The sequence below is a fragment of the Macaca nemestrina genome, chromosome 6 (assembly GCF_043159975.1).
Source record: "Macaca nemestrina isolate mMacNem1 chromosome 6, mMacNem.hap1, whole genome shotgun sequence".
Taxonomy (NCBI): domain Eukaryota; kingdom Metazoa; phylum Chordata; class Mammalia; order Primates; family Cercopithecidae; genus Macaca; species Macaca nemestrina.
In genome coordinates, this window is record NC_092130.1 from 118603237 (window position 1) to 118626408 (window position 23172).

Genomic DNA, 23172 nt, shown 5'->3' on the forward strand with positions numbered 1-23172 from the left:
GATTACAGGCGTTAGCCTATCCATACCATTTTTATTTTTAGCTATCAACTAACCAAACTGACATGTTTCTCTAGTGCTTTTTAAGTAATTTGTCAAAGTGGGTCATACTATGTTCTAAATTTAAACACTGACAGGAAAGCTTTCCTTGAAAGAAAAAGTGCATTTATCCCAACGAATACTCCAGGATACTTTCTAACATATAACAATTTACAAACAGTTAATTTCTGAATTAGAATTATAAAAATCTATGGAAACTCAAGTTTCCAATTTAATACCTTACTCTAAGGATTGCAAGGCTGGGTATTTTATTGAACTTATATTTATCAATACATAAGAGGCTTGGCAAAGTATAATATTAATCGTGCTGTTACCAGGATACATAGATACGACTGCGCCTTTTGGTACCAATCCTTTCGTAACGAAGACACCTTTTCCAGCAGAAATCAATGAGCTAGTTGCTTGGGCAACACTGAAACCCAGAGTCTTGTAAAGAATTTCTTCTGGCTTAAAGGTACTTTGCTGTTGATGTCTGTTTTCAAGCAGTTTCACCCCTTGATGTTCAACTGCCAGTAGGTCTTGATATTTTGATTTAACAGATTCTGGAAGCATAGTCAAGATTTCTGATTGTTTATTGAAATCATTTAAGAATAGAGCCTGGAAAACTTTCAGTAACGTTCCTAGGACATCTTCATCTGAGATAACTTTGTCTTTGGATTCCTCTGGAACATACCGGAGGGTCCTGAAAATGGGAAAAGTTTCTATTCACTACCCTTCAACTGGTAAAAGCCAAACTTATCTGCATAATTTTTGGGTTCTTGGCCTTAAGGAACTATAAGCTTATTCTCATGTGTGTGAAGGGCTGGGAACTAAGTTCAGAAAAGAATTGTTTGGGGGAGTTCTAGTTAGCTAACTCCCAACACTTCCCACCCAAGCAGCCAGTAATTATGAAAGACCCATTCTATACCATACGCTGTGGGGTCCTTACATTATTCCATTTTGGCAAACAAGGAAAGCAAAGTTGTTAAGGAACTCGCCCAAGGTCCCAAAGCCAGTAAGTGGGAGAGCCAGAGGCAGAAAGTAAGTTCAGCTCTTTCCCGTACTACACCCAACAGCCAAGCTGAATGTCATCACAATGACAATGAATGACCTCACATTAAATTGCTTTTTAGAAATGGCCTTGTAGATTCAAAGACAAATTCAACATCGTATACTTTGTGACACTCTCTCCAGGAGTACTAACGTCTTCAATGACTGCATCTCTTATTTCCATAATCATTATCTTTTTGTACTAACTGCATTATTTTTACTTGAACAAAAAAGTTGTAATTCCCGCCTCACGGTTCCGTAGTCATGATACAACTGATCTCCTGTTTCCCTAGTATGCAACCTTCGGGAAAGGGCTTTGTTTCCCTATTTTTCGGACACTGACTTCAGGGACGCCCGGTCGGCCTCTTTGGTGAGCACGGTGTTGAGATGATCACTGGTGAGCCCTTAATAACGCTTGCGGGACGCACCCCAATCCGAAACCCACCATCCCGACTTGCTTTTGAGTGGCGTTCTGCCCGTTCTTAACGCGCGAGCTACTCCACGCTATTCTCACAGCCGGGACGGGCTTCTTTAACCACGTGAAGTACTTGTATGAACTATGAAAATAAACCCTGGTTTGGCTTTTCTGAGGAAATTCAAGCACCTAATTAAGGCTTGGTGGAGAAAAAGCCACGCACTCTCACGCGGTAAGAGCGGTCTTTTAAAAAAGTTTCCATTTTTTCCCCAGATACAAGGTCCCTAGTCAGTGCGGAACGCAATACAAAACAGGAGACACCTCCGGCTGGCGAGCCCTGCCTCGCGGGCCCGGCAGCGCGGCGGACACTGGGAAACAGGACATAGGCCCCGCCCACCTGAAGCCACCGCCCACTTCAGGCTTCCAGCTCGCCTCTGACTCCACCAGCCTCGGCCCCGCCCGCTTCTGGCCCAGGGTCCTTAAACCCCTCCGCGGCCTCAGTCTCCGCCCACCCGGCCCGCCCACCTCAGTCCCTGCCCTCCCTGGCCTGCCCATAGCAGACCGGCAGTCCGCTTCAGGCAGTCCGCCTCGCGTCCCGCGGCCGTGGTGGCGTCTGGGAACTGAAGGCAGGCGCCCTTCGTTCTGCCGTCCCGCCCTCTCACCTCGGGTTGTGGCTTAGGTTCAGCGCGATCCAGGGAACGAAGCGGTACTTGTAACGGCCCCATCGCTGCCACAGGCCCCGCAGCAGACGTCCCGGCATGGCTGCCCCGCGGGGCCCTGACCAGGACGGCGCGGGGAAGGCGGATCGAGGCCTCGGGCCCGTCCCGGACTGGGAGGAGCGAGGACCGCGCTCGGCAGCCTTCCCCTGGCTCCGCCCTCAGTGTCCCTGGCACCGCCTGACTTCTGTTGCTCTGGGGCTCCGTCCTTCCCCTTTCCTGACCTCTACCTCTGAATGAGAGGCGCGTAGAGCTGGAAGGAGGTCCCCTGACCCCTTTTTCTTTCTCCAGTCGGTCGGGTGTTTCCGTGGGCGCACACAGGCGCTAGCCCTGGTTGCGAGCGAAGGGTCACCGGGCCTCAGGGGCCAACTCGCCCCCGAGACCGCATCCCGGGAGCGGACCGCCTGGTTTCTCTGTCACGGCGGTCTGGCCTGCCCTTTGTCCCGGCCGCGCTCTGTGTTCCATCCTCCGTCCGCCTGAGCTCTGCCTCTTCCTCGACGTTCTCTCCCCCTCTCTTTGTGGCCCCCGAGCAGTCCGACTTCGGGAACCCGAGTTTGAGCCCTCCCCCGACAGCAGCCCTTCTCCTGCGTGAACCCGTGTTCCCAAAGTTACCAGTTTGGGCGTTTTGCGAATGTACACACGTAAAAGAACAAAATGTCATGATGCCCTGTTTTCACTCGTTTTTCTCTTCATTCACCCAAAAGGCAAAACTACGTGGGCAAATGTTTCTGAAAAACAGCTTTATTGAGGTATGGTTGGGATACAATAAACTGCACGTATTTAAAGTGAACAATTTGATAGGTTTTCGACACCAAAACCAAGATAGGGATCCAGCCCCTCCCCCAGTCCCCAAGCAACCACTGAGATGCTTTTGTCCTTTTAATATGGTCTTGGATTCAATTTGGAAAAGTTTTGTCTAGAAGTGTTGCATCTGGGTTCATGAGAGATATTGTTCCGTAGTTTTCTTGTAGCGTCTTAATCTGACTTTGGTATTTAGGCTAATGTTGACCTCAGAGGATGAGGTGGGAAGTAGTCTGTCTCTAGGTGAAATTTAAGAGGACCTTTACGACTGCTCCTCGTCAAGGCAAGATGCATACACACGCACACACATATTTAGAACATGTTTGGACAAAGTTCACTTTTAAGGGGGCAAACTACAGGAATCCCTTAACCATATTCAAATCACCAAGTGTTTATTGACAGATAAATACGTTGGTATCATTTCCTCTATTCTTTGCCTGAGAGCGAGGTTGGATCCTAAACAGTAGTTGAAATTGAACGGCTCAGATCTAATAAAAACTCAGCCAAGGCCGGGCGCAGTGGCTTACGCCTGTAATCCCAGCATTTTGGGAGGCCGAGGCAGGTGGATCACCTGAGGTCAGGAGTTCAGGACCAATCTGGCAAACATGGCGAAACTCAGTCTTTACTAAAAAAAAAAAAAACAAAAATTAGCCGGGGGCTTGGTGGCACGTGCCTGTAGTCCCAGCTACTCAGGAGTGTGAGGCAGGAGAATCGCTTGAACCCGGGAGACGGAGGTGGCAGTGAGCCGAGATCCGCCACTGCACTCCAGCCTGGGTGACAGAGCAAGACTCCGTCTCAAAATAGAAAGAAAGAAAGAAAGAAAAAGCCAATTGCCAGTAGCTGCGGGACTAATTTGTTCTATTCTGAAAGAAATAAAGAGAAAAAGTATCCACCAGTGTCTCTATTTCATTCATATCGTATAGAATGTTAGCAAACTCTAGAGGCTTTTCTATCAGACTCTGTGTTTGATAATTTGGCATAATCTAGATTTACCTGACTTGATAAATGGAGTCAATTCAGTTCCAGGATGTATTAATAAGTGGCATACAAGAAAGTTTCTTTCCAAACTTAGTAAAGAACCCAAAAGAACTACTTTAATCTTTACCTATGGTAATGTACTTGTCTCAAAAAAGAAAATAAATCAGTTTTTGTGTATTTTTACAGTGTTTTTTGTATTTATGGTATTAAAATTAAATTTTGGTTAGGTAAGTAATTAATGAAAACCTTTTTCTAGTTTCTTTTTTTTTTTTTTTTTTTTTGAGACGGAGTCTCGCTCTGTCGCCCAGGCTGGAGTGCAGTGGCCGGATCTCAGCTCACTGCAAGCTCCGCCTCCCGGGTTCACGCCATTCTCCTGCCTCAGCCTCCCGAGTAGCTGGGACTACAGGCGCCCGCCACCTCGCCCGGCTAGTTTCTTTTTGTATTTTTAGTAGAGACGGGGTTTCACCGTGTTAGCCAGGATGGTCTCGATCTCCTGACCTCGTGATCCGCCCGCCTCGGCCTCCCAAAGTGCTGGGATTACAGGCTTGAGCCACCGCGCCCGGCCTCTAGTTTCTTAAAGTAGGTTATTAGGTCACTAATTTTAATCTTTTCTTCTTTTCTGACGGAAGCATCTAAAGTTGTACAAATAGAAACATGGTAGCTAAAGCTCAAGTCACCCTTAACCAAACTCTATACCTTGTGCTTCCACCAATCCTGGTCCTTGGCGCTTCTCAGAAATGATCAGACTGGTGTGTTTTCTGCCAGTTTTATTTTTATGTATTTACATACCTGGGTATGTTTTTATAGAAAATACATAGTATTTTGTGAGTATTGTTAAAATACTATAAGGATCCACAACTTCTTTGATTTACTCAAAAATACTTCTTGAAGATCTACCCTTATTGGTTTGTGTAAGTCTACTGCATTCTTCTAGTTTTGAGGTTTTGCCTTCAAGTTTAGTATTTACTGTAATTTTCTGGTAGGTATACTTTATGAAGTTTTTTAAAGTTCTATTTTTGACTTTCCAAAAAGTTTTTATTGTTTTAAATTTTAAATGAATGATAAATATCAAATACTTTTCTCTGTTTATTGAGATGACCATATAGTTTTTATTCCTTTATTCATGTAGTGAATGATGACACATTGTCAAATGTTGATCTGTCCTTGGATTTCTGACATAACTACTGAGTTATGAGTACCTCTTTGGTCAGATCCTGTAGGTTTTAACATATGCTATTGTCATCCCACATTATTTTGAAGTATGTTTTAAAATTTTTTAGATAGCATTTGCCTGTGAAAACATCTGGGCTTGTAATTTTCTTTCATAATGAATTCAACTTATTTTAAAGATACGGGACTATTCATAATGTCTGTTTCATCTTGTGTTGTTTGGTAAGTTATATTTTTATGGAATTTGTTCATTTCGTCTAAATTGTCAAATATCTTGGTATAAAGTTGTTTATAAATACCGTCTTACTAGCCTTTTAATGTCTGTATGATCTGTTGTAATAGCCCATTTTCATTCCTGATTTTGGTGGTTTGTGTTCCCTTCTTCATCAGTGTAATTGAGGGTTTGTCAATCTTCAAAGAAACAGCTTTTGGCTTTATTACTTTTCCCTGCTTAATTTTTATTTTGTTGACCTCTGTTCTTGTCTTTGTTCTTTCTTTTTTTATTTTTAGTGATGGGGTCTCACTGTGTTGCCTGAACTGGTCCTCAAGTGACCCACCTGCCTATGCCTCCCAAATCATTGGAATTACAGGCATAAGTCACTGTGACCAGTCATATTCTTATCTTTAGTATTTTATGTTTTCTACTTACAGTGGGTTTATTTTTCTCTTCTTTTTCTAGTTTGTCAGAATAAAATATTAGGTCACTGATTTTGGTCTTTCCTTCTTTCATTTCTATAGAAGCATCTAAAGTTATAACTATCCTTCCAAGCATTACTGTAGCCAAATCTCAGGAATTTTGATATGTTGTATTTTCATTATCATTCAGTACAAAATATTTTTAAAATTTCTTTGTGATTTATGTTTTTAATCCATGAAATATTTAGAAATGTGTTTTTAATTTCCAAATATTTGGGATTTCTAGATATCTTATTGTAACTGGTGTTTAGTTTAATTCTGTTGTGTCCGAAAACATGAATGAGTTCAATTCTTTTAAATTTATTGACTTGTTTTATGTCCCAGCATGCACTCTATCTTAGTGAATATACCGTGTTCAGGTAAAAGGAATGTGTATTCTGTAGTTGTTGGGTTTAGTGTTCTATAAATATCAAGTAGGTCATTGGTTCATAGTGTCTTTTAAATCATCTGTGTCTTTATTGATTTACATAACATTTTAAATACAGATGAATGAAGAATGACAAATTGACAGTTTTATAATATATCATAGATAGCAAGCAAAAGATTGGCCATGATGGGCATGGAGATGTGCTGCTATCCAAAATTACTCTCTTCTTCTGACTCTTTTTCCCACTTCCTGTTGTTTCCAGTTTCCCCAAATAATTTACCCAATTGAAGATAAGAATGTATGTGCTGTGTTTTTCCATTTAAAGCCCATTTATGCTATAAATTACAAAAATACTGTGTAGGAAAAATGTTCTTTTTTGAAAAAAGGTATAGCTCACTGCAGCCTCCAACTCTTGGGTTCAAGCAATCCTCCCTCCTTATCCTCCCCAAGTAGCCAGGATTACAGGCACACACCACCATGCCTGGCTAATTTTTTAATTTTTAATTTTGTAGAGATGGGGTCTCACTATGTTGCCCAGGCTTGTCTTGAACTCCTGAGCTCAATCAGTCCTTCTGCCTCGGCCTCCCAAAGTGCTGAGATTACAGGCGTGAGGCACAGCACCTGGCTGGTAAAATAATCTTTAACATCAGTGTCCTAAATATCTATAAATAGGGCATGTATGCCTGCACAGATTGTAACTTCCAGAGCTCAAAATGAGATTAACTTGATTTTTGAATAATTTATTGAACTCCTACTATGTCCCGAGCTCTAGTGCAGGAGACAGATACTAAACACATAAATAATGTCAGACAGTGACTAATGCTGTGAAGAAAATAAGGCAGGATAATGAGAAGAGAGTGGGCTGGATATCTTATGTAGCCTTTCCAGAGCCACTGTCCACACCCTGGGGGATTGACTGGCTTGCACAACAACAAGGTCCCTTGTCTTCCTGCTTCCAAGTGGATTCGACCAGTGGAGAGCACTGGCAGGGAACTTCAAAAATAGAGGAGAGTGAGGTGCTGGTCTCTGTGTACTGGCTGTATCCCAACCTAAGATCCTCTCCATGTAGTCTTCTGTGTTTCCGGGTTTCATTCAGGCCTATGGATGGTAACAGCACTCTATTAATTGCCAACTCCATGGTTCTATACAATCTCCCTGTGGTTTCCCTTCATTCTGTCCATGCTGTTACACAATTATTTTCAAATGTCTTATTTCGCATGTGTTATCTGTTTCCTGCTGGGACCCCACTCTCTTTATGTGGGTCACATGGTGTGGGATTAGGGGTAGCAATTTTTGATAGGCTGATGACACAAATGACTGAGACCTAAATGACAAGAATGCAACAAACTTGAAAATATTCATGGGGAGATTCTCCCAATGGGAAATGCAAAGGCACTGAGGTAGTGATATGGTTTGGATGTTTTTTTCCCTCCAAATCTCATGTTAAAATGTGACCTTCTGTGTTGGAGATGGGCCTAGTGGGAGGTGTTTGGGTCATGAGGGCAGATCCCTCACCTATGGCTTGGTGCTGTCCTCACCTCATTGAGTGAGTTCTTGCTGTGTGAGTTCATGCAAGAGCTGGTTGTTGAAAAGAGCCTGGCATCTCCTCTCTCCCATGCTCTTTCTCTCTGTATGTGATACACCAGCTCCTCTTTGCCTTCAGCTGTGATTGGAAGCTTCCTGAGGCCTCACCAGGAGCAGATGCTCCAGCACCACACTTCTCATACAGCTGGCAGAACTGTGAGGCAAAATAAACCTCTTTTCTTTATAAATTACTCAGCCTCAAGTATTCCTTATTGCAATGCAAATGGACAAGCACAGGTGGGGAGGAGCTTGACATGTTCAAGCAAGGAAAATAAGGTTATGGAACAGGGTAAGTAAGAAAAAGGGAAAGATGAAGTCAGGGAGAAAGAGAAGAGGCCAAGTCCTGTAGGTCCTGGTGAGGAGTTGGGATTCTTAGTGTAATGGGAAGCCACTGGAGGGTTTTAAGCAGGAGAGTGATAGGATCTGATTCATGTTTTAAAAAGATCACTTTGGATATTATGTGGTGAAAAGGTGGCAATCACCACACCGGTAAGGCCAGTTAGGAGGCGAATACAGTAGTTATGGCAGAGACGATGGTAGCTTAGACTAGGGTGGTAACTGTGGAGATGGAGAGGGTGGATGGATTGGGGTTCTATTTTGGAGAAACTCACAGGACTTGCCAATGGATTGGATATGGGAAGGTGAAGTTTTGAAATGCCTCCAAGAAATGTCAAGTAACTAGTTGAATATTCTCACATCTGGAGCTCCAAAGCCATAGCTGGTGAGAGTTTTTAGCCAGAGCACTGGATGAGATCACCCAGGAAGAAAAAGGGGATGGCAAAGAACATAGATTGAGCAGTGACTATGAAGTCACCTGTCAATAAATGCAGACCCCTCATAAGATGGTCAAAAGCAGTTTTAGTGATAGGTTTGAGTGTGTTTGAGTGCATTGAGAACCTAATGTGAGGCAAGGAATGGGAACAAGTGTGTGTGTCTCTTTCGGTAAATTTTATGGAAAGAGAGGAAGAAAAATGGAGCTAAAGGCAGAGAATAATTTGGTAAGATAAAAGATCTTATAGCATATTTGTGTGTTGATGGGAATGATCCAACACAGAGAAGGAAATTGTAGTGTGTGTGTGTGTGTGTGTGTGTATGTGTGTGTGTGTGTATTGGGTGTCGGGGGACAGAGGAAGTAGCAGGCACAACTTTGATTTCAAAATTCGGTGCTGGAAGAGAGATGATAATTAGAGATAGCAGATATTCTGTAGACTATTTGAATAGCTATGTAGCCTAATGTGGGTAACATAACTGGCAAATATTTATTCACTGAAAACTGTATGCCTAGGTACAACTTTAAAAGATTACAGTCTATTTGGGAAAACATATAATTTCTAAAAATTAAATATTAATTACCATAGAATTTCAGTGTGAGCTACCGGAGTCGGGGAGTGCTTCAAGGAGAAGTAAGTAGAAGAGAAGTAGAAGGGATTAATAGAAGCCAGCAATTCTCAAATGTGGTCTGGGGACCCTGGAGGTCCCTAGGATGTTTTCTGGGCTCTATGAGGTCAAAATTATTTTCTTAATTGTACTGAGATGTATTTGTCTTTACTCTCATTCTTTCTTGAGGGTACAGTGGAGTTTCCAGAGGTTATATGTGTGATAAAACAACAGATTGAATGCACAAGCAGATATGAGGATCCAACTGCCTTTTATTAAGTTAGAAATTACATAGATTTGGCCAGGCACAGTGGCTCACGCCTGTAATCCCAGCACTTTGGGAGGCCAAGACGGGTGAATCACTTGAGGTCAGGAGTTCGAGACCAGCCTGGCTAACATGGTGAAAACCTGTCTCTATTGAAAATACAAAAATTAGCTGGGCGTGGTGGTGGGCGCCTGTAATCCCACCTACTCGGGAGGCTGAGGCAGGAGAATTGCTTGAACCCGGGAGGCAGAGGTTGCAGTGAGCTGAGATGGCGCCACTGCACTCTAATCTGGGTGACAGAGTAAGACTCCCTCTCAAAAAAAAAAAAAAAAAAATTATATAGATTTGAAAAAATATAAAACATGTCACTCTCCTACTTTTTTGGGGGTGAGATATAGCGATTTTTCATAAAGATATGTTATCTGATTTAACATGTAATAAGTTTTAATAGTTATTTCTTGTGAATTAATGCATTTTATGCATTTATCAATTTTAATATTGACATAGTAAATAGCAGCAGCTATTAACCACATGAACAAAAGGTCCTTGGGGGCTTCTGAAGACAAAAATATTTGGGAAATTGAGTGTTAGAACCACATATTGTGATTCAAAATTTTGAGAAGGAAAGTATGTGACATTTCATTGAATGTTGTAGTTAATACCAATTCTGTGAATTATAGTAGTATGTTACATATTGATGAAATTAGAAAGTATTTTAAAATAATTTTGTGCTGCAGGACCTAAAATATTGCATAAAAAGGAGGAGAAAATGGTCTCTGCTAGTTCTTTGTATGAATTAGCAAAAGGCATCTTTTCCTCTGGCCACTTTACTGCCATCGACTGTAAAAAAATGTAATAAATACACAAATCTATTAGGACTATACTGTACAGCATGCCACATATAGGTGTGTAGTACACAGCTAGTTTTGGCAGTCTTGGGAATCAACTGGAATATTCTGTGGCAGCACTTCTTGACTGCTCTGAGAACAAAAAGTTTGAAAACCACTGGTGTGAGGGAAGGTGCAGAGGTGGGGTGGAACACAGTGGATTTGGAGAGCAGGAATATAATGAAAGGAGTAGAACAGAAATTTTGCATTAGGGATAGTAGGAAATAAAGATTTAGGCAGAGTAAGTTCAGACCATTAAAAAACATGGACATTTGAGGTAGTCAGCAGTAGATAGTCATTGAATGTTCTAGTAGCAGAGTACTAGCTGGAAATAGAGTTTGAAAAGCTCAGAGGAAGAGTGGTTGGCAGGATGCATGGATGGATAGATGCATGGATGGATATAGATGGATGGATGGATGGATAGATGACCCTGCCAGCTGTCAGCAGAGTGGTTCTGAGAACAAGAGACCAGGAAAGGGCATCAAGTATCTTGCTACAGCCTCTCCTTTTGTTGTTAAGTAGACTGTTGGAAGGAGGTAGAGGGACTAGGAACACCCTGTTATGCAATAGATAAGCATTGAATCTAGGTTTTAGAATGGAAAAATGCAACTCTCAGTGATTGTTTTGAGTTTTTTCAGCATTCTAAGGGGAGCACTGAGATTTCTGCTCTATTCCTGAGAAAGGGGTGAGATAACGTTTGATTTTCAGATATCTGGCAGTCAGTGCAAATTAAAGAAAAGTTTTACTCTGCTGCCCTCTTCTGGATGTTGCATAATTGGCCAAATAATTCTTCCACGTTGTTCCCTTCACTTTTGCTCCTAGACAGACTTCTGGACAAAGTAGGTTATGCACGTCATCTCCATGACCATGCTTGCCCAGATATGATCATGTTTCCTTCCAGTTGGCTTCACTGGAATGGTCCTTGCCATTCCCCTTGTGAGACTGAAGTTCTTATCTTACCTGACGTCTGTGGCTTTTGAAATTACTGACCTCTCTTTAAAACATTCTCCTCTCTTGATTTCCCTGACCCTATGCATTTCTAGTTTCTGAAGATGAGCTCTTGTCTCCTTTATCTATTCTGCTTCTGTCTATGCCTTAAATCTTGGTCTTCATCGGGGTTCTGGTGTTGGTTTTTCCTCACTGAACATATTCTCCTGAGTATTCTCCTCCATTTCCCTTGTCACTCATTGTGGTAGATGCTGTAAAGTTACCTGCTTGATGCCCATTCTTCGACTTCCTTACAGCTGGGGAGTTCTAGTCAAATGAAATGTGAGTGAAAATCTCAGAAGTATTTTTAGGAAAGTTTGTGTCTTCCTGACACAGGCACTACCTTTTTATTTTCCTTTTTCTTTCTCTGATTGTAGATTGGAGACCAGAGTTGGAGCCTGAGGATGAAAGCCTCATGCTAAGAAGAGTGGAGCGGAAAGATAAAGCATGGCAACATCGATGACATCCTAGGCCTAATACACCGGCCCTGACCTGCTTACCCTCTCTCGTTCGTAGGCTATGTGTCCAGTCACTTTTACATGCAGCTGAGTACAACCCTACATGATCTATCAATCGCTTCAGTGACCATTTATATGTCAATAGCTTTCACATTTATTATTTGCAACCAAAGTATCTCTGGAGGTACTGATGTGCATATACAGTATTACTGGAAACTTCTACTTGAATATCCTCCAGACAACTCGAATTTAACATGTCCAAAGCACATCTTGTCCTCCAGTCTACTCCCCTGTCATTTCCTTGTATCAGTAACGGCACCAGCGTTCACACAGGTGACCAAGCCTGGATAGCAGACGCATCCTCGATGTCATTCTCCATCCTCCTCATACCCTTCCCCCAAGGTCATTTCTACAATCTTTCAATTCTGCTGTTTAATATCACTCAGATTTGTCTCTTCCTCCTCATTCCTATGATGCTACCTTTACCTAGGCTCTGGATACTGCAATTGCCTTCTTTCTCCCTGCCTTTTGTATTGGCCCATGTGATTCTTTCTTCAAGATACTGCAAGGGTGCTCTAACGCACAAATATCGTCATGCCACTCTCTCCCATCTTTTTATTTCTCCTCCTATCCTTTCTCTCCATTTCACCCTGGTTACAATCCTCATCCTCTCACTATGTCTACATAGATGTTGAGAAATCTTATTAAGCAAATTGACTTTAAGGGAAGCTATCACTTAGTTATCTCAAAAATAAACTCTTAACAGGAATCTCAGCATTGTGGGAAAAAGAATTTTGGGGCATGAAGGATTTATCCCTCACCACATCAGCTTAGGCTGGTTTTACCTCTACAGATCTGATAAGCTACAAACTGAGGGCCATGAGGCATGGGGTATAGAGATGTCAGGTTGCATACCAACTAATGAGATTGGCTTCAGTCATCGATGGAGTTCTTTTGGTAACAGATTGTGCAGACAGTTAGCTATTGCAAAATAAAACCTACAAAGTTAACTCTAACATTGACAACATATTTGAATGCTATATATGCATATTAATATTTTGTAACATGATACTTGAGCTATAGTGGTAAGCACTTCACATTAGTGTGTATAGTTAAGACATTAATTTTCTCTTCAGAGGTAAGCTCTCTAGCATCTATAATCAGCATCTCCACTTTTGTTCATCTCACATCTTAGAAGACAAAAGTCTTGGCTGGGCATGGTGGCTCACGCCTGTAACCCCAGCACTGTGGGAGGCTGAGGCGGGCAGATCATGACGTCAGGAGATCGAGACCATCCTGGCCAACATGGTGAAACCCCGTCTCTACTAAAAATACAAAAAAATTAGCTAGGCGTGGTGGCGAGTGCCTGTAATCCCAGCTACTTGGGAGGCTGAGGCAGGAAAATCGCTTAAACCAGGGAGTTGGAGGTTGCAGTGAGCGGAGATCATGCCACTGAACTCCAGCCAGGTCACAGAGCGAGACTCTGTCTCAAACAAAAAACAAACAAACAAACAAAAAGACAAAAGTCTTAGATCCAATTTCCCAAAGCTGAGATTCCCCTCTAATTTTCTACCTCTTTTGTTTTCTAAGTCTGGGCACAGGTCAGAGGTCAAAAGGTAGTCAGCCACAGGCCAGTAGTCTAGCCCAAATAGTTTTTATAGTTCTTAATAAGGATTTAAATTAGTTTTTAATGTTTAAACATAGGGAATTGCACCTAAAATCCAGATTTCCAGTTTCTCTTGAAAATTTAGAGCATTTGACAACACCGGGCTTTCATTCTGACATGGTAACAGTGGCCTACCTTGGACATGAACTTGACGCAAACTCTTAGGTCTGCCACAAGCCTTGCTGGGGATCTAGTCCAGTGGGTGTTTTGAGTCTGTGACCTTTGGGTCTTTCATAAAAACACATATTGTGCATTCACTACATGCCAGGTACTATTCTACACCATTTATATAGGCTCTCTTACTTCTCACAACACTGTCACTTTCATTTTATAGATGCAGAAATGGAGGTTCGGAAAGTCAAAATGGGGGTCATGTAGCAGGTAAGTGGCAGAACCAGATTTAACCTAGGTTGTATCTCAGGTCCTGTAGTCACCAAATCCGTCATTACCTACTTCAAGAGGCCAGTCCTTTCCTTTATCATCACAGCTCAACCTGGCATTTATGCTTACAGTATAATTTAAAACGGCCAAACCATGTCATGACATAGAAAGACAGCAATTTGTGTAAGTTTTCATTAGTCACTGTTTTCCCTGACTGTAGTTATTTCATGCATTGTTTTATAACAAATGACTTACATCAGCTCATAAATGCAATCATCGGCATTTCCATATGAGCATAATAGCCCAACATTTTTCTGGTTTCTGACATGAAGACTGTCACCCATTTTATAAAATTATTAATATCATTTAAAAAGAATTAAGGAGCAATAGAATTGATTCTATTCATCTGGAACAAAAACTTTTCTCCAACTTAATATTTTTCTTAAGTGACAGAAATATACCCTTTTGCAAAAATACCCAAAACCTATTTAAAAGATGTACATTTAAAATCAAATTATACTTTGGGAGGCTGAGGCAGGTGGTTCACCTGAGGTCAAGAGTTCGAGACCAGCCTGGCCAACATGGTGAAACCCTGTCTCTACTAAAAATACAAAAATTAACCAGGTATGGTGGTGTCCACCTATAATCCCTGCTACTCGGGAGGCAGGAGAATCCTTTGAACCTGGGAGGCAGAGCCTTTAGTGAGCTATTGTGCCACTGCACTTCAACCCGGGCAACAGCGAGACTGTCCCCCCGCCAAAAAAAAAAAAAAAAAAAAAAAATCAAATCATACAGAAACTTGAAACCAATGTAGAGAAACAAAATGGCTTCTGAACTCTGACATTAACCATCCTGCATGGAGATTGGTTACATGGGGGAGGGGAAGAATTAAGCAAGTCAGTCAGTATGTTGGGAATAATCGGAGTCACGATTCTCACTGCCTGAAAAGGAAGTTACAAATCTGGAAAAAGGGAAAGCTTGAGTGAACCCTGTTGGCGTTGGATTGCAATTGGAAGGTTGGTGTGAGCTCATGGTTTTTATGTGTATGTATGTAGGTATATGTATGCATATTTTACAAGTGTGTGCAGAACTATATATATATTCATATATATATTCTAGCTCTACCAAGAGAGCCAATGAGCGGTGACACACAGTAGAATTGAGCCTATCTAGCACCCAGATCTTGGTTTTAAAAATACTGTTCTCCATCAAAGGAATCAGAGCTCTGGGAAAATGGCTGATCCCAGTGCCAAAGGAGACACTTTGGCGTAAGATGGGGCTGAAAGTATGGAAGTGTTTAAAGAATAATGGTGGCTTGCCAAGGATAGAGAAGCTAGCTTTCAGACATTCCCACTGGGCAAATCTGCAACTTGAGCAAATATATGATACATGAAAATAAATGGGAGAAGGGAAAGCTCTTCTTTGCAGCAAAATGCTGCAAAGAAGAAGTGAAGGAACTAGATCACCATCTGGCAACCATCAGAGTAATATATTCAGGCAAAAAAGCTAAGAGCAGAGAGTTAAAACTGGGCAAGAAACGTGATATTTATGTAGTCTCAAATATCGCCCCTAAATACTTTCAATTATAAAGGTGGATTTTAATTATAAAAGGAAAGAGTAACTATACAGTGTTACTATCAGTTATCACCAGTGACGGGGCAAACGACCTGTCTGCATCCTGACATGACACACCGAGAGGAGCACAGCATCACCTGTGATGTTCCTGCCAAAAGTGTGTACTCTGAATCTAATTAAGAAGCAGCACCAGACAAACTCAATTTGAGGGGCTTCTATAAAATAATAATCTGAAATCTTTAAAAAATTAAGGCCATTAAGGTCAAGGAAGAACTAAGAATGGCCCTGGATTCAATGAGACTGAAGAAACATGACAACTGAGAGCAACTTGTGATCCTGGTTTGGATCCTCTTGCTATAAAGGACATAAATGGGCAGCTGGCGAAACCTGACTAGGGTCTTTGGGTGAAGGGTATACAGAAGTTCTCTGTGGTATTCTTGCAACTTTTATATAAGTATGAAATTATTTCAAAATAAATAAAAGTAACAACATTTGTTCAAAAACTTTTATTTACTATAAAGACAAAAACACCAAAATAGGTACAAATACTATAAAATCGGTTCAATGGGGTAAAAATTTTAATTAAAATATCTCAATATATTTAAAATAACAAAGGATACATTTAAGCCAAATTTTCTTAACCCAGAGATTTTTTTTTTTTTTTTGTAACATTTGCTTACACAGTAAGGTGCTAATAGAAGTTAGCCCTTAAGCCCTGGAAATCTTAGGAATCATAGTCACACAGCAAATATAATTTCATTGTGAAAGTGAACTTTGGTAGAAGAAAAATCTATAGGACACCTGAGGTAGTAGAAACTGGAATAAACAGTAGTAGACGTTATTTACAACTTGAGTACCAAATAACATTAAGAACACAAAAATAATTACACGATACAATTTCCAGTCCAGCTTTGATCCAAAGAAAATAAGAATATTACATCACATTTGCATTGAAAACAAAACAAAAAACAAAACGCCACAATTACCAGCAAGCTGAGGGAACTGCAAACAAACTCAAACACAATGGATTTTGAAATCTACAGATAGTTTGAGTTTGAAATGTGGTGGGCATAGTGATCTACAAAGTAATACTGATTAGCTGAGGTTCCTCAGTTTATACAGTTTACATTTTTGTCAGACACAGTATTCATCTGACCAATGATCTTCCAGTACATAAAATGGCAAGAGTGCATCCTTTAAAGCTTGCACATGAGAGACTTGGAAACAATCTTATTAGAATTGTGAAAATTCTAAGTAGTCAAAAAATAAAAAATTAAAAAAAAAAAAAAAAAAAACAGAAAGTCAAGTACAACACATTTAGAGCTACCAAACTTCACATTTCTGTACTATTTTTAACTCTTCAAATATCGCCAATCTTCCAAAACAAAGGAATGTAAAATTTCACTAAGAAACATATTCACATAAAAAACTAACTGCCTTTTAAAAATTATAAGCAATATATCCCTGTAAACTTATCTTGTAACTTATTGTATTTCCAATTTGTGTTGTACATTTTAAATGTACTCTATATAGCTTATTTAGTTTATCCTGAGTCTTTGAGAATAACCAATTCTATTTCACACTGGCTTCTGAAGAGTTAAAACTAAAATCTCAAAAGTTGTATTTAATAGTTAATCAGTATTTGATTTAAAAGACTCACACACACACAAAAAGATTAAAAAGCTACCATTTTCCTTCAGGATTCCATGCATCTGAATTTAACTCCAGACTAAAACCATTAGGTAACTGTGCAAAATCCAAGGAATTAGTGTATAAATGAAATTCAACTCCACTTTTCTTTCTGAACACATTTTCCAAGTTCAAAGCAAATGTATTCTTTAAAAACATTACTGATTGGTAGTTGAATAATCTTTTTTAAAAATGATCTGCCAGGCCTACTGTAAAGAGATGATGCATGGTAAAAGGAAAATGGCAGTCATATGTTATTACCAGTAGTGAAGGTGAATGATGGATTGTTACATACAGAATAAGACTTAAATGTTGTGAAGTTTCCTACAGTTTGACAACCAAAACATCTTAAAAAATTCAAATAAATTTTAAGGTAATCTTGATCTTCGTTGTGAGTTGCATCACAGAGGACAGTTAATTTTTAGTTTATATTTAACCTGCACAATAAGAGTGGTGACTGACTCAAATGTAGGTAGTACTTTATTGTATTCCAATATAAAAAACAAAATTAAGTCTGTATTTTAAAAACTTTTACAATAGCAAGATATTTAATGAACTCTTGTTCATATCTAGTTTTTTTTTTTTTTTTTCTGGTTTGAAAAAAAGATCACCTTTCCCTGAATAAACAAAAATGAATGTAAATAAAAATGAAAATACAAAACCATAATTTCCAAAAACGAAATGAATGGGCCAACAGTAAAATGCACAATGAGCCACAATTGCCCAGGTGTTTAAGAAAATAAAGGCCAACTGTGGGTCATAAAGAAGTATCAACTTTTAAAAATATATGTATGTAATGCTACTCATAGCATATTCTGACCTAAAAGAGGCAGATACTGATTTTATAGCCAGTGACAAAAAATCTGAACGGAATTGTAGAACCCCCGCTTGTGATCACTATATGAAATGGAAGAATAATTCAAATATTAAAATAGATTCTGAGCCCCTCAGCCGCTAATATTGCTGAAAAAGTGCCCCAAAAAAATAAAATTATGCTTCTGCAATTTAGTCATGCAAACTTCACTGTCTTCCTGTTCACCTAGGCCAGTTCTTTGAAAGGCACGGTTTACAATTTCTGCACTAGTTGTGGGCTTTTGCATACTGAGCTTAGGTAAAGATCATGATTTGTCAATCACATACTTAGGTAAGGGTTCCCCACTGGCCTCGTTCATAGCTGTTCAGTGGCATCATGGCCAGTAGAATATCAATGTGGTTCCCCAAAAGTTTTTTTCTCTTGTTGAGCATCCTGTTTCTATTGTAGTTGATCTGCATAACTGGCTACCACGTAGTACGAAAGACTGGATGCTTTAGTAGCTCTCTTGATGGAGGTCTGTCCTGAGGTTGAAGTTCTAAACAACGAAGAGCCACATCTCGTAAGCCGGGAGACAAATGTGAAGGGATCGATGGAGCAGTCGTTGCACTAGCAATCTGTGGAGAAAAAGCCAGAGTGTTGAAGCTTTGCACGACTGGAACTTCTGATACACAAGCACATGTGCATCGACCTCATAACCCTTACATTTACATCCTGAACAGAGAGAAATGAAGCAGAAGTGGGAGGATTTTCTGTTATCAAAAAGTCTATAAAAAGATTCATCCACCGGATGGGAGGTTTTCTCTAACAGTCTTTCAACTTTTAGGATTTTAGGATTTGATCAAATATATCCTATTCCTTATTATTTAAATCAACAAGGCTAAGTACATCAAAATGTTCAGGTAAAGTATTCACTCAAATGGATTCTGCTGTCCTCATAGTCAGTCTCCAAGATGGTTTGTTCTTACTGCACGTTTTCTATTTCTTCAGCAGAGAGAGCTATTTAGATTAAGAAAGACTAAAACTGAAGAGTCAATTTAATACATAGAAAACACAACTGCATTGTTTTTTTCCTTCCATGTTGGACAAATTCTGATTCTTAGTATCAAATACACTATGAAGAATGATTTTATAAAAAAGTTTTAAGTCTGACTACTTTAAACTCACCTACCCACTCCTAATCACAAGAAAACTCTTTCTTTTCCCTATCCCAGTAATTTCATAAATGCTTTGGGTTAAAAAAATGCAAAATAATATAAAGAAAATTCCTCTAAGGTCTGTGATCCTGTATCACAATATACTCAGCTGCTATATACACATCTTACACACCACAAAAAGGAAAAATACAAAACAAAAAATTAAAGTCCCTCTTCCTTCTCCCCAAATGTAACTTACTGTTGACGATTTGTGTGTGTGTGTGTGTGTGTGTGTGTGTTTGTGGAGAAAAAAGGCCAATACATTCACAGACTTAAGATTTTCTAAAATGTCTACAAAAGAGAAAACTTAATTTAGAGATAGGGTCTCTCTCACTCTGCCACCCAGGCTGAAGTGCAGTGGTTTGAACACGGCTCACTGCAGCTTTGACCTCCTGGGCCCAAGCGATCCTCCCACCTCAGCCTCCTGAGTACCTGGGAGCACAGGTGGTGCCACTATGCCCAGCTAATTTTTTTTTTTTTAATAGAGATGGGGTCTCACTATGCTCAATCTGCTCTCCAACTCCTGGGTTCAAGCTCTGTTCCCACCTCAGCCTCCCGAAATGCTGAGATTACAGGCATGAGCCACTGTACTTGGCCAGGATCACTTTATATACCTTGCTCTTTTCACTTAATAATATAATCTTGTAGCACTTTGTAAATCAACATCAACAGCTTTACACTTGTTTAATTTCTGTATAGTGTGGATAATTTAATTACTTTCTTGAGTAGACTGAATAATCTTGAACTTGACACTTGGTACTTCTAGACATAATCTTGAGTAAATTCCTAACAATGGGCACAGCGGAGTCAAAGAATAAGTGCATTAAAAATTCTGGCAGATATTGCCAAATCACTCTCTAAAAAAACATGCTACAGCAATTCATACTATCATAAACAGGGTATGGAAGTGTTTGAGAAAGCTTTGGGGTGATTCCAAAGGCCTCAAAGTATTTACTTCAAGTTAAGGAAACTGAAAATGTTATAGTACAATTCTCTTTAAACTTTACCTAGGAAGGAGAATGCCATGAAATCTGTTAAAATATGAACTGTGCCAATTTGAAAATTATTTACAATTGTTTCCAGGGTCTCACCAAAACTCTTAAAATAACATCAAACTTTCAAATTGATCCTAGCCATGAGTATTTATTGAGCAACTTCTGTATAAGACTCTGAAAAGAAAAAAATGAATCAGACGTGAGGTAGTTTGAAAAAGGAGGCAAGATAGGAACATAACTAGGAGACAAGAAACAAAGTGTCAGAAACAAGTATGTACTAAAATGCTAGGAGAATCTGTGGAAGGAGTTAAAAGCGGGTGCCTAAGCAGGAGAAGCACAAAATGTGGGCCTTAAAGAGAATAAGAATCTGAACCACGTAGAGAAGGAACATTGGACGTCTGAAAGAATAGAGGAAATGAGGTGGTAATACAAAACAGGTATTGTCAGAGAGGTGACTGAGGAGGTTATATAGTAAGTGTGGGGAGCACTGGAGGAGGTTACGGCAGGTGGAGTTGACTGTGTGGGCTGAGTGCTTGACTAAGGCCTAGGTGTTATTTTGTTTATCTTCATAGTAATCCCACGAAGTACGTGCTTCATGGGGTTCTTGCACCAATTTTACATATGAGAAAATAGAGGGTAGACACAAAAAATAATTTTCCTATGATCACATGGCCAGTAAGGGGTAGAGCCAGGGTTTAAAACTAGGTCAGTGTGACTCCAAAGCCCATGATTTCAACCATCACATCTACTGAAAAGCTAAAAATCTCAACCATTATCTATTCTATGGTGGAAAAGGAGATAACTGATTTGTGAGTTATAAAAAGGTACGAAAGGTAGACAGGACTGAACTGACTTGGGTGTGAATTTTAAAAATATACAAAATAGTAAATTAGGCCAGATGTGGTGGCTCACACTTGTAATCCCAGTACTTTGGGAGGCCAAGGCGGGCTTGAGGTCAGGAGTTCAAGACCTGCCTGGCCAATATAGTGAAACTCCATCTCTACTAAATATACAAAAATTAGCTGGGTATGGTGGCACGTGCCTGTAGTCCCAGCTACCCGGGAGGCTGAGGCAGTAGAATCGCCTGAACCTGGGAAGCAGAGGTTGCAGTGAGCTGAGTTCGCGCCATTGCACTCCAGCCTGGGCACTGCAGCGAGACTGTCTCAAAAACAAAAACAAAAAAACAAACAAAAGAAAATGGTAAATTAGATTTTAAAAATTTTGAATTATGTAAAATGCATGAGGAATTTCACGTTTTAAAAGTGATGGATGGATATAGATACACATATATATAAATGCAGTACATATTTCTTCTAATTTCTTCTAGGAGCAGTATTTTACTATTTGCTAATTCAATATTTGTAGCAACTTAACAGAGCATAACTACCTCAAATAACAAGAAGTGACTATATATGTCACTAACATTGACAACACCACTGACAATACCAACTACTGGAAATATACACAGATGCTCTTCGACTTACGCTGAGGTTATGTCATGATAAACCCTTTTAAGTTGATGATATTGTAAGCTGAAAAATGCAGTTAATACACCTAACCCACCAAACACTGTAGCTTAGTCTGGTCTACCTTGAATGTGCTTGTAATACCTGTATTAGCCTACTGTTCAGCAAAATCATCTGACAACACAGTCCACTATAGAGTATTGGTTGTTTACTCTCGTGACTGTGTGGCTGACTGGGAGCTGTGACTCGCTGCCACTGCCTGGCATCATCAGATTATATCGTACCACATATTGCTAGCTCAGAAAAAAATCAAAATTCAAAGTATGGTTTTTACTTAATTTGTATTGCTTTTACATCATCTTAAAGTAAAAAAAATTGTGTATCAAATCCTCTCTGAATAAATATACAATTTATTTATTTACCTTCATGCTAGATTGTTAGGGAGAACCCATCAAAATTTGCCTCCTGCCAAATTCTGCTGTACTCCTTTTAGCACCAAGAAGTAATTTTTATCTCACAATTACCTTAAATATCAAAGCAAGATGATTGGAGTGTTTTTCTGCATTCCATGGTGGTTTTGCACAAGCCATTTCTATAATAGCACAGCCAACACTCCATACATCACAGCTCCTTCCATACTGTTGACCTCTTAGTACCTAAAATAAATCAGAGTTAATTTGGAAATATGACTCATTTGAAAAAAGAGAAGGCCAATTTGTAGTTATAGATTCTACTTTCTTACCTTAGGGAGAAAACTGGTACAAACAGCAATTATGTGGACTACCTAAATCTAATTTATTTCATTAATAGCTTAATTTTCCAGGTATACAAAAATATTTTGGAGAATTGTGAGATTCTGAAGCAGAGTCACATCACAGAATTTTGCTCTTAGCAAACTAAGTGGCAAGAGGACAACAAACATTACTACATATGAACATGAAGAATTATGAACACGACAGAAGAGGCTGAATCAGAAGAACAATGCTTAAACTCCTTCCACTACTGACAGAACCTGCCTCTGTATGCTCATCTCCTTTTAGAATAGAGAGGGAATATTTTTAAAAATTTGTTATGTGCACTTTGAGTTTACTACAAAACAACTGCTATAAATTACCCCAAAATTCTTTATTAGTAACAGCCCTTAAGCAAATCTATTAGAACCTATTTTTTGAATCGTGTCAAGGCAAAGACAGAAAGGTTGGGAAGAAGGGTCTCAATGAAAGATACTATTAAAACCGTATTTTAAGGGCCATGGACTTCTAATTGGTAAGTACATACTAGATACCACTGCAAGATGGTTTAGTATAATGCTGTTACAGAGAACTCAAAAATATTTTCTTTCATCACACTCAAAGATGCTTCTCACCTCAGGTGCCATAAATGCAATTGTCCCCAGTAATTGTCCCTGAAACTCTCCTGCACCAGTTCCTTTTGATGCCAACCTGGCTGCAGCTCCAAAATCTGCAATTCTTAGTCTCTGACCAGTGCTGTCAATTAGCAAATTGGCACCTGTCAACAAACACAGCAAATGACCTTGTACGTTAAAAAAACAAAAATAAGGACAGATTAAAAACCCAGTAAAAATACTAATGAAATAGGACAACTA

At 39.7% G+C, this 23172-nt stretch overlaps 2 protein-coding genes and 1 long non-coding RNA gene across 12 annotated transcripts in view; 1 reads left to right on the top strand and 2 right to left on the bottom strand.

The window, feature by feature from the left end:
• LOC105499408 (SET domain containing 9) overlaps window positions 1-2625 on the bottom strand; it is a 38281-nt gene extending 35656 nt beyond the window's left edge. Inside the window, exons 1-2 of one of the 6 annotated variants that reach the window (XM_071098903.1) lie at window positions 2164-2625; window positions 372-739 (exon numbers count right to left, since the gene is read on the bottom strand). In XM_071098903.1, the coding sequence (XP_070955004.1) occupies window positions 372-739; window positions 2164-2261 (466 nt within the window). In that variant the 5' untranslated portion in view covers window positions 2262-2625. Of the gene's footprint in view, window positions 1-371; window positions 740-1429; window positions 1446-1531; window positions 1655-1690; window positions 1710-2163 lie in introns of those variants that run through there. The other 5 variants (XM_024786944.2, XM_071098905.1, XM_024786945.2 and 2 more) reach the window with 5 other exon arrangements.
• A 66-nt stretch (window positions 2626-2691) lies between these two features.
• On the top strand, window positions 2692-22675 carry LOC139363877 (uncharacterized). 2 transcript variants are annotated; one of them, XR_011624995.1, is made up of 4 exons: window positions 2692-2966; window positions 11707-11873; window positions 13788-13834; window positions 22377-22675. It is a non-coding gene; the product is annotated as an uncharacterized lncRNA (long non-coding RNA). The 2 variants fall into 2 exon arrangements; XR_011624994.1 differs by lacking the exon at window positions 22377-22675 and adding an exon at window positions 15476-15816.
• LOC105499405 (mitogen-activated protein kinase kinase kinase 1) overlaps window positions 16050-23172 on the bottom strand; it is a 76711-nt gene continuing 69588 nt past the window's right edge. For all 4 annotated transcript variants that reach the window (XM_011771954.3, XM_011771955.3, XM_011771957.3 and 1 more), the window contains exons 18-20: window positions 22933-23075; window positions 22091-22222; window positions 16050-18526 (exon numbers count right to left, since the gene is read on the bottom strand). In XM_011771954.3, the coding sequence (XP_011770256.1) occupies window positions 18377-18526; window positions 22091-22222; window positions 22933-23075 (425 nt within the window). In that variant the 3' untranslated portion in view covers window positions 16050-18376. The remainder of the gene's footprint in view (window positions 18527-22090; window positions 22223-22932; window positions 23076-23172) is intronic.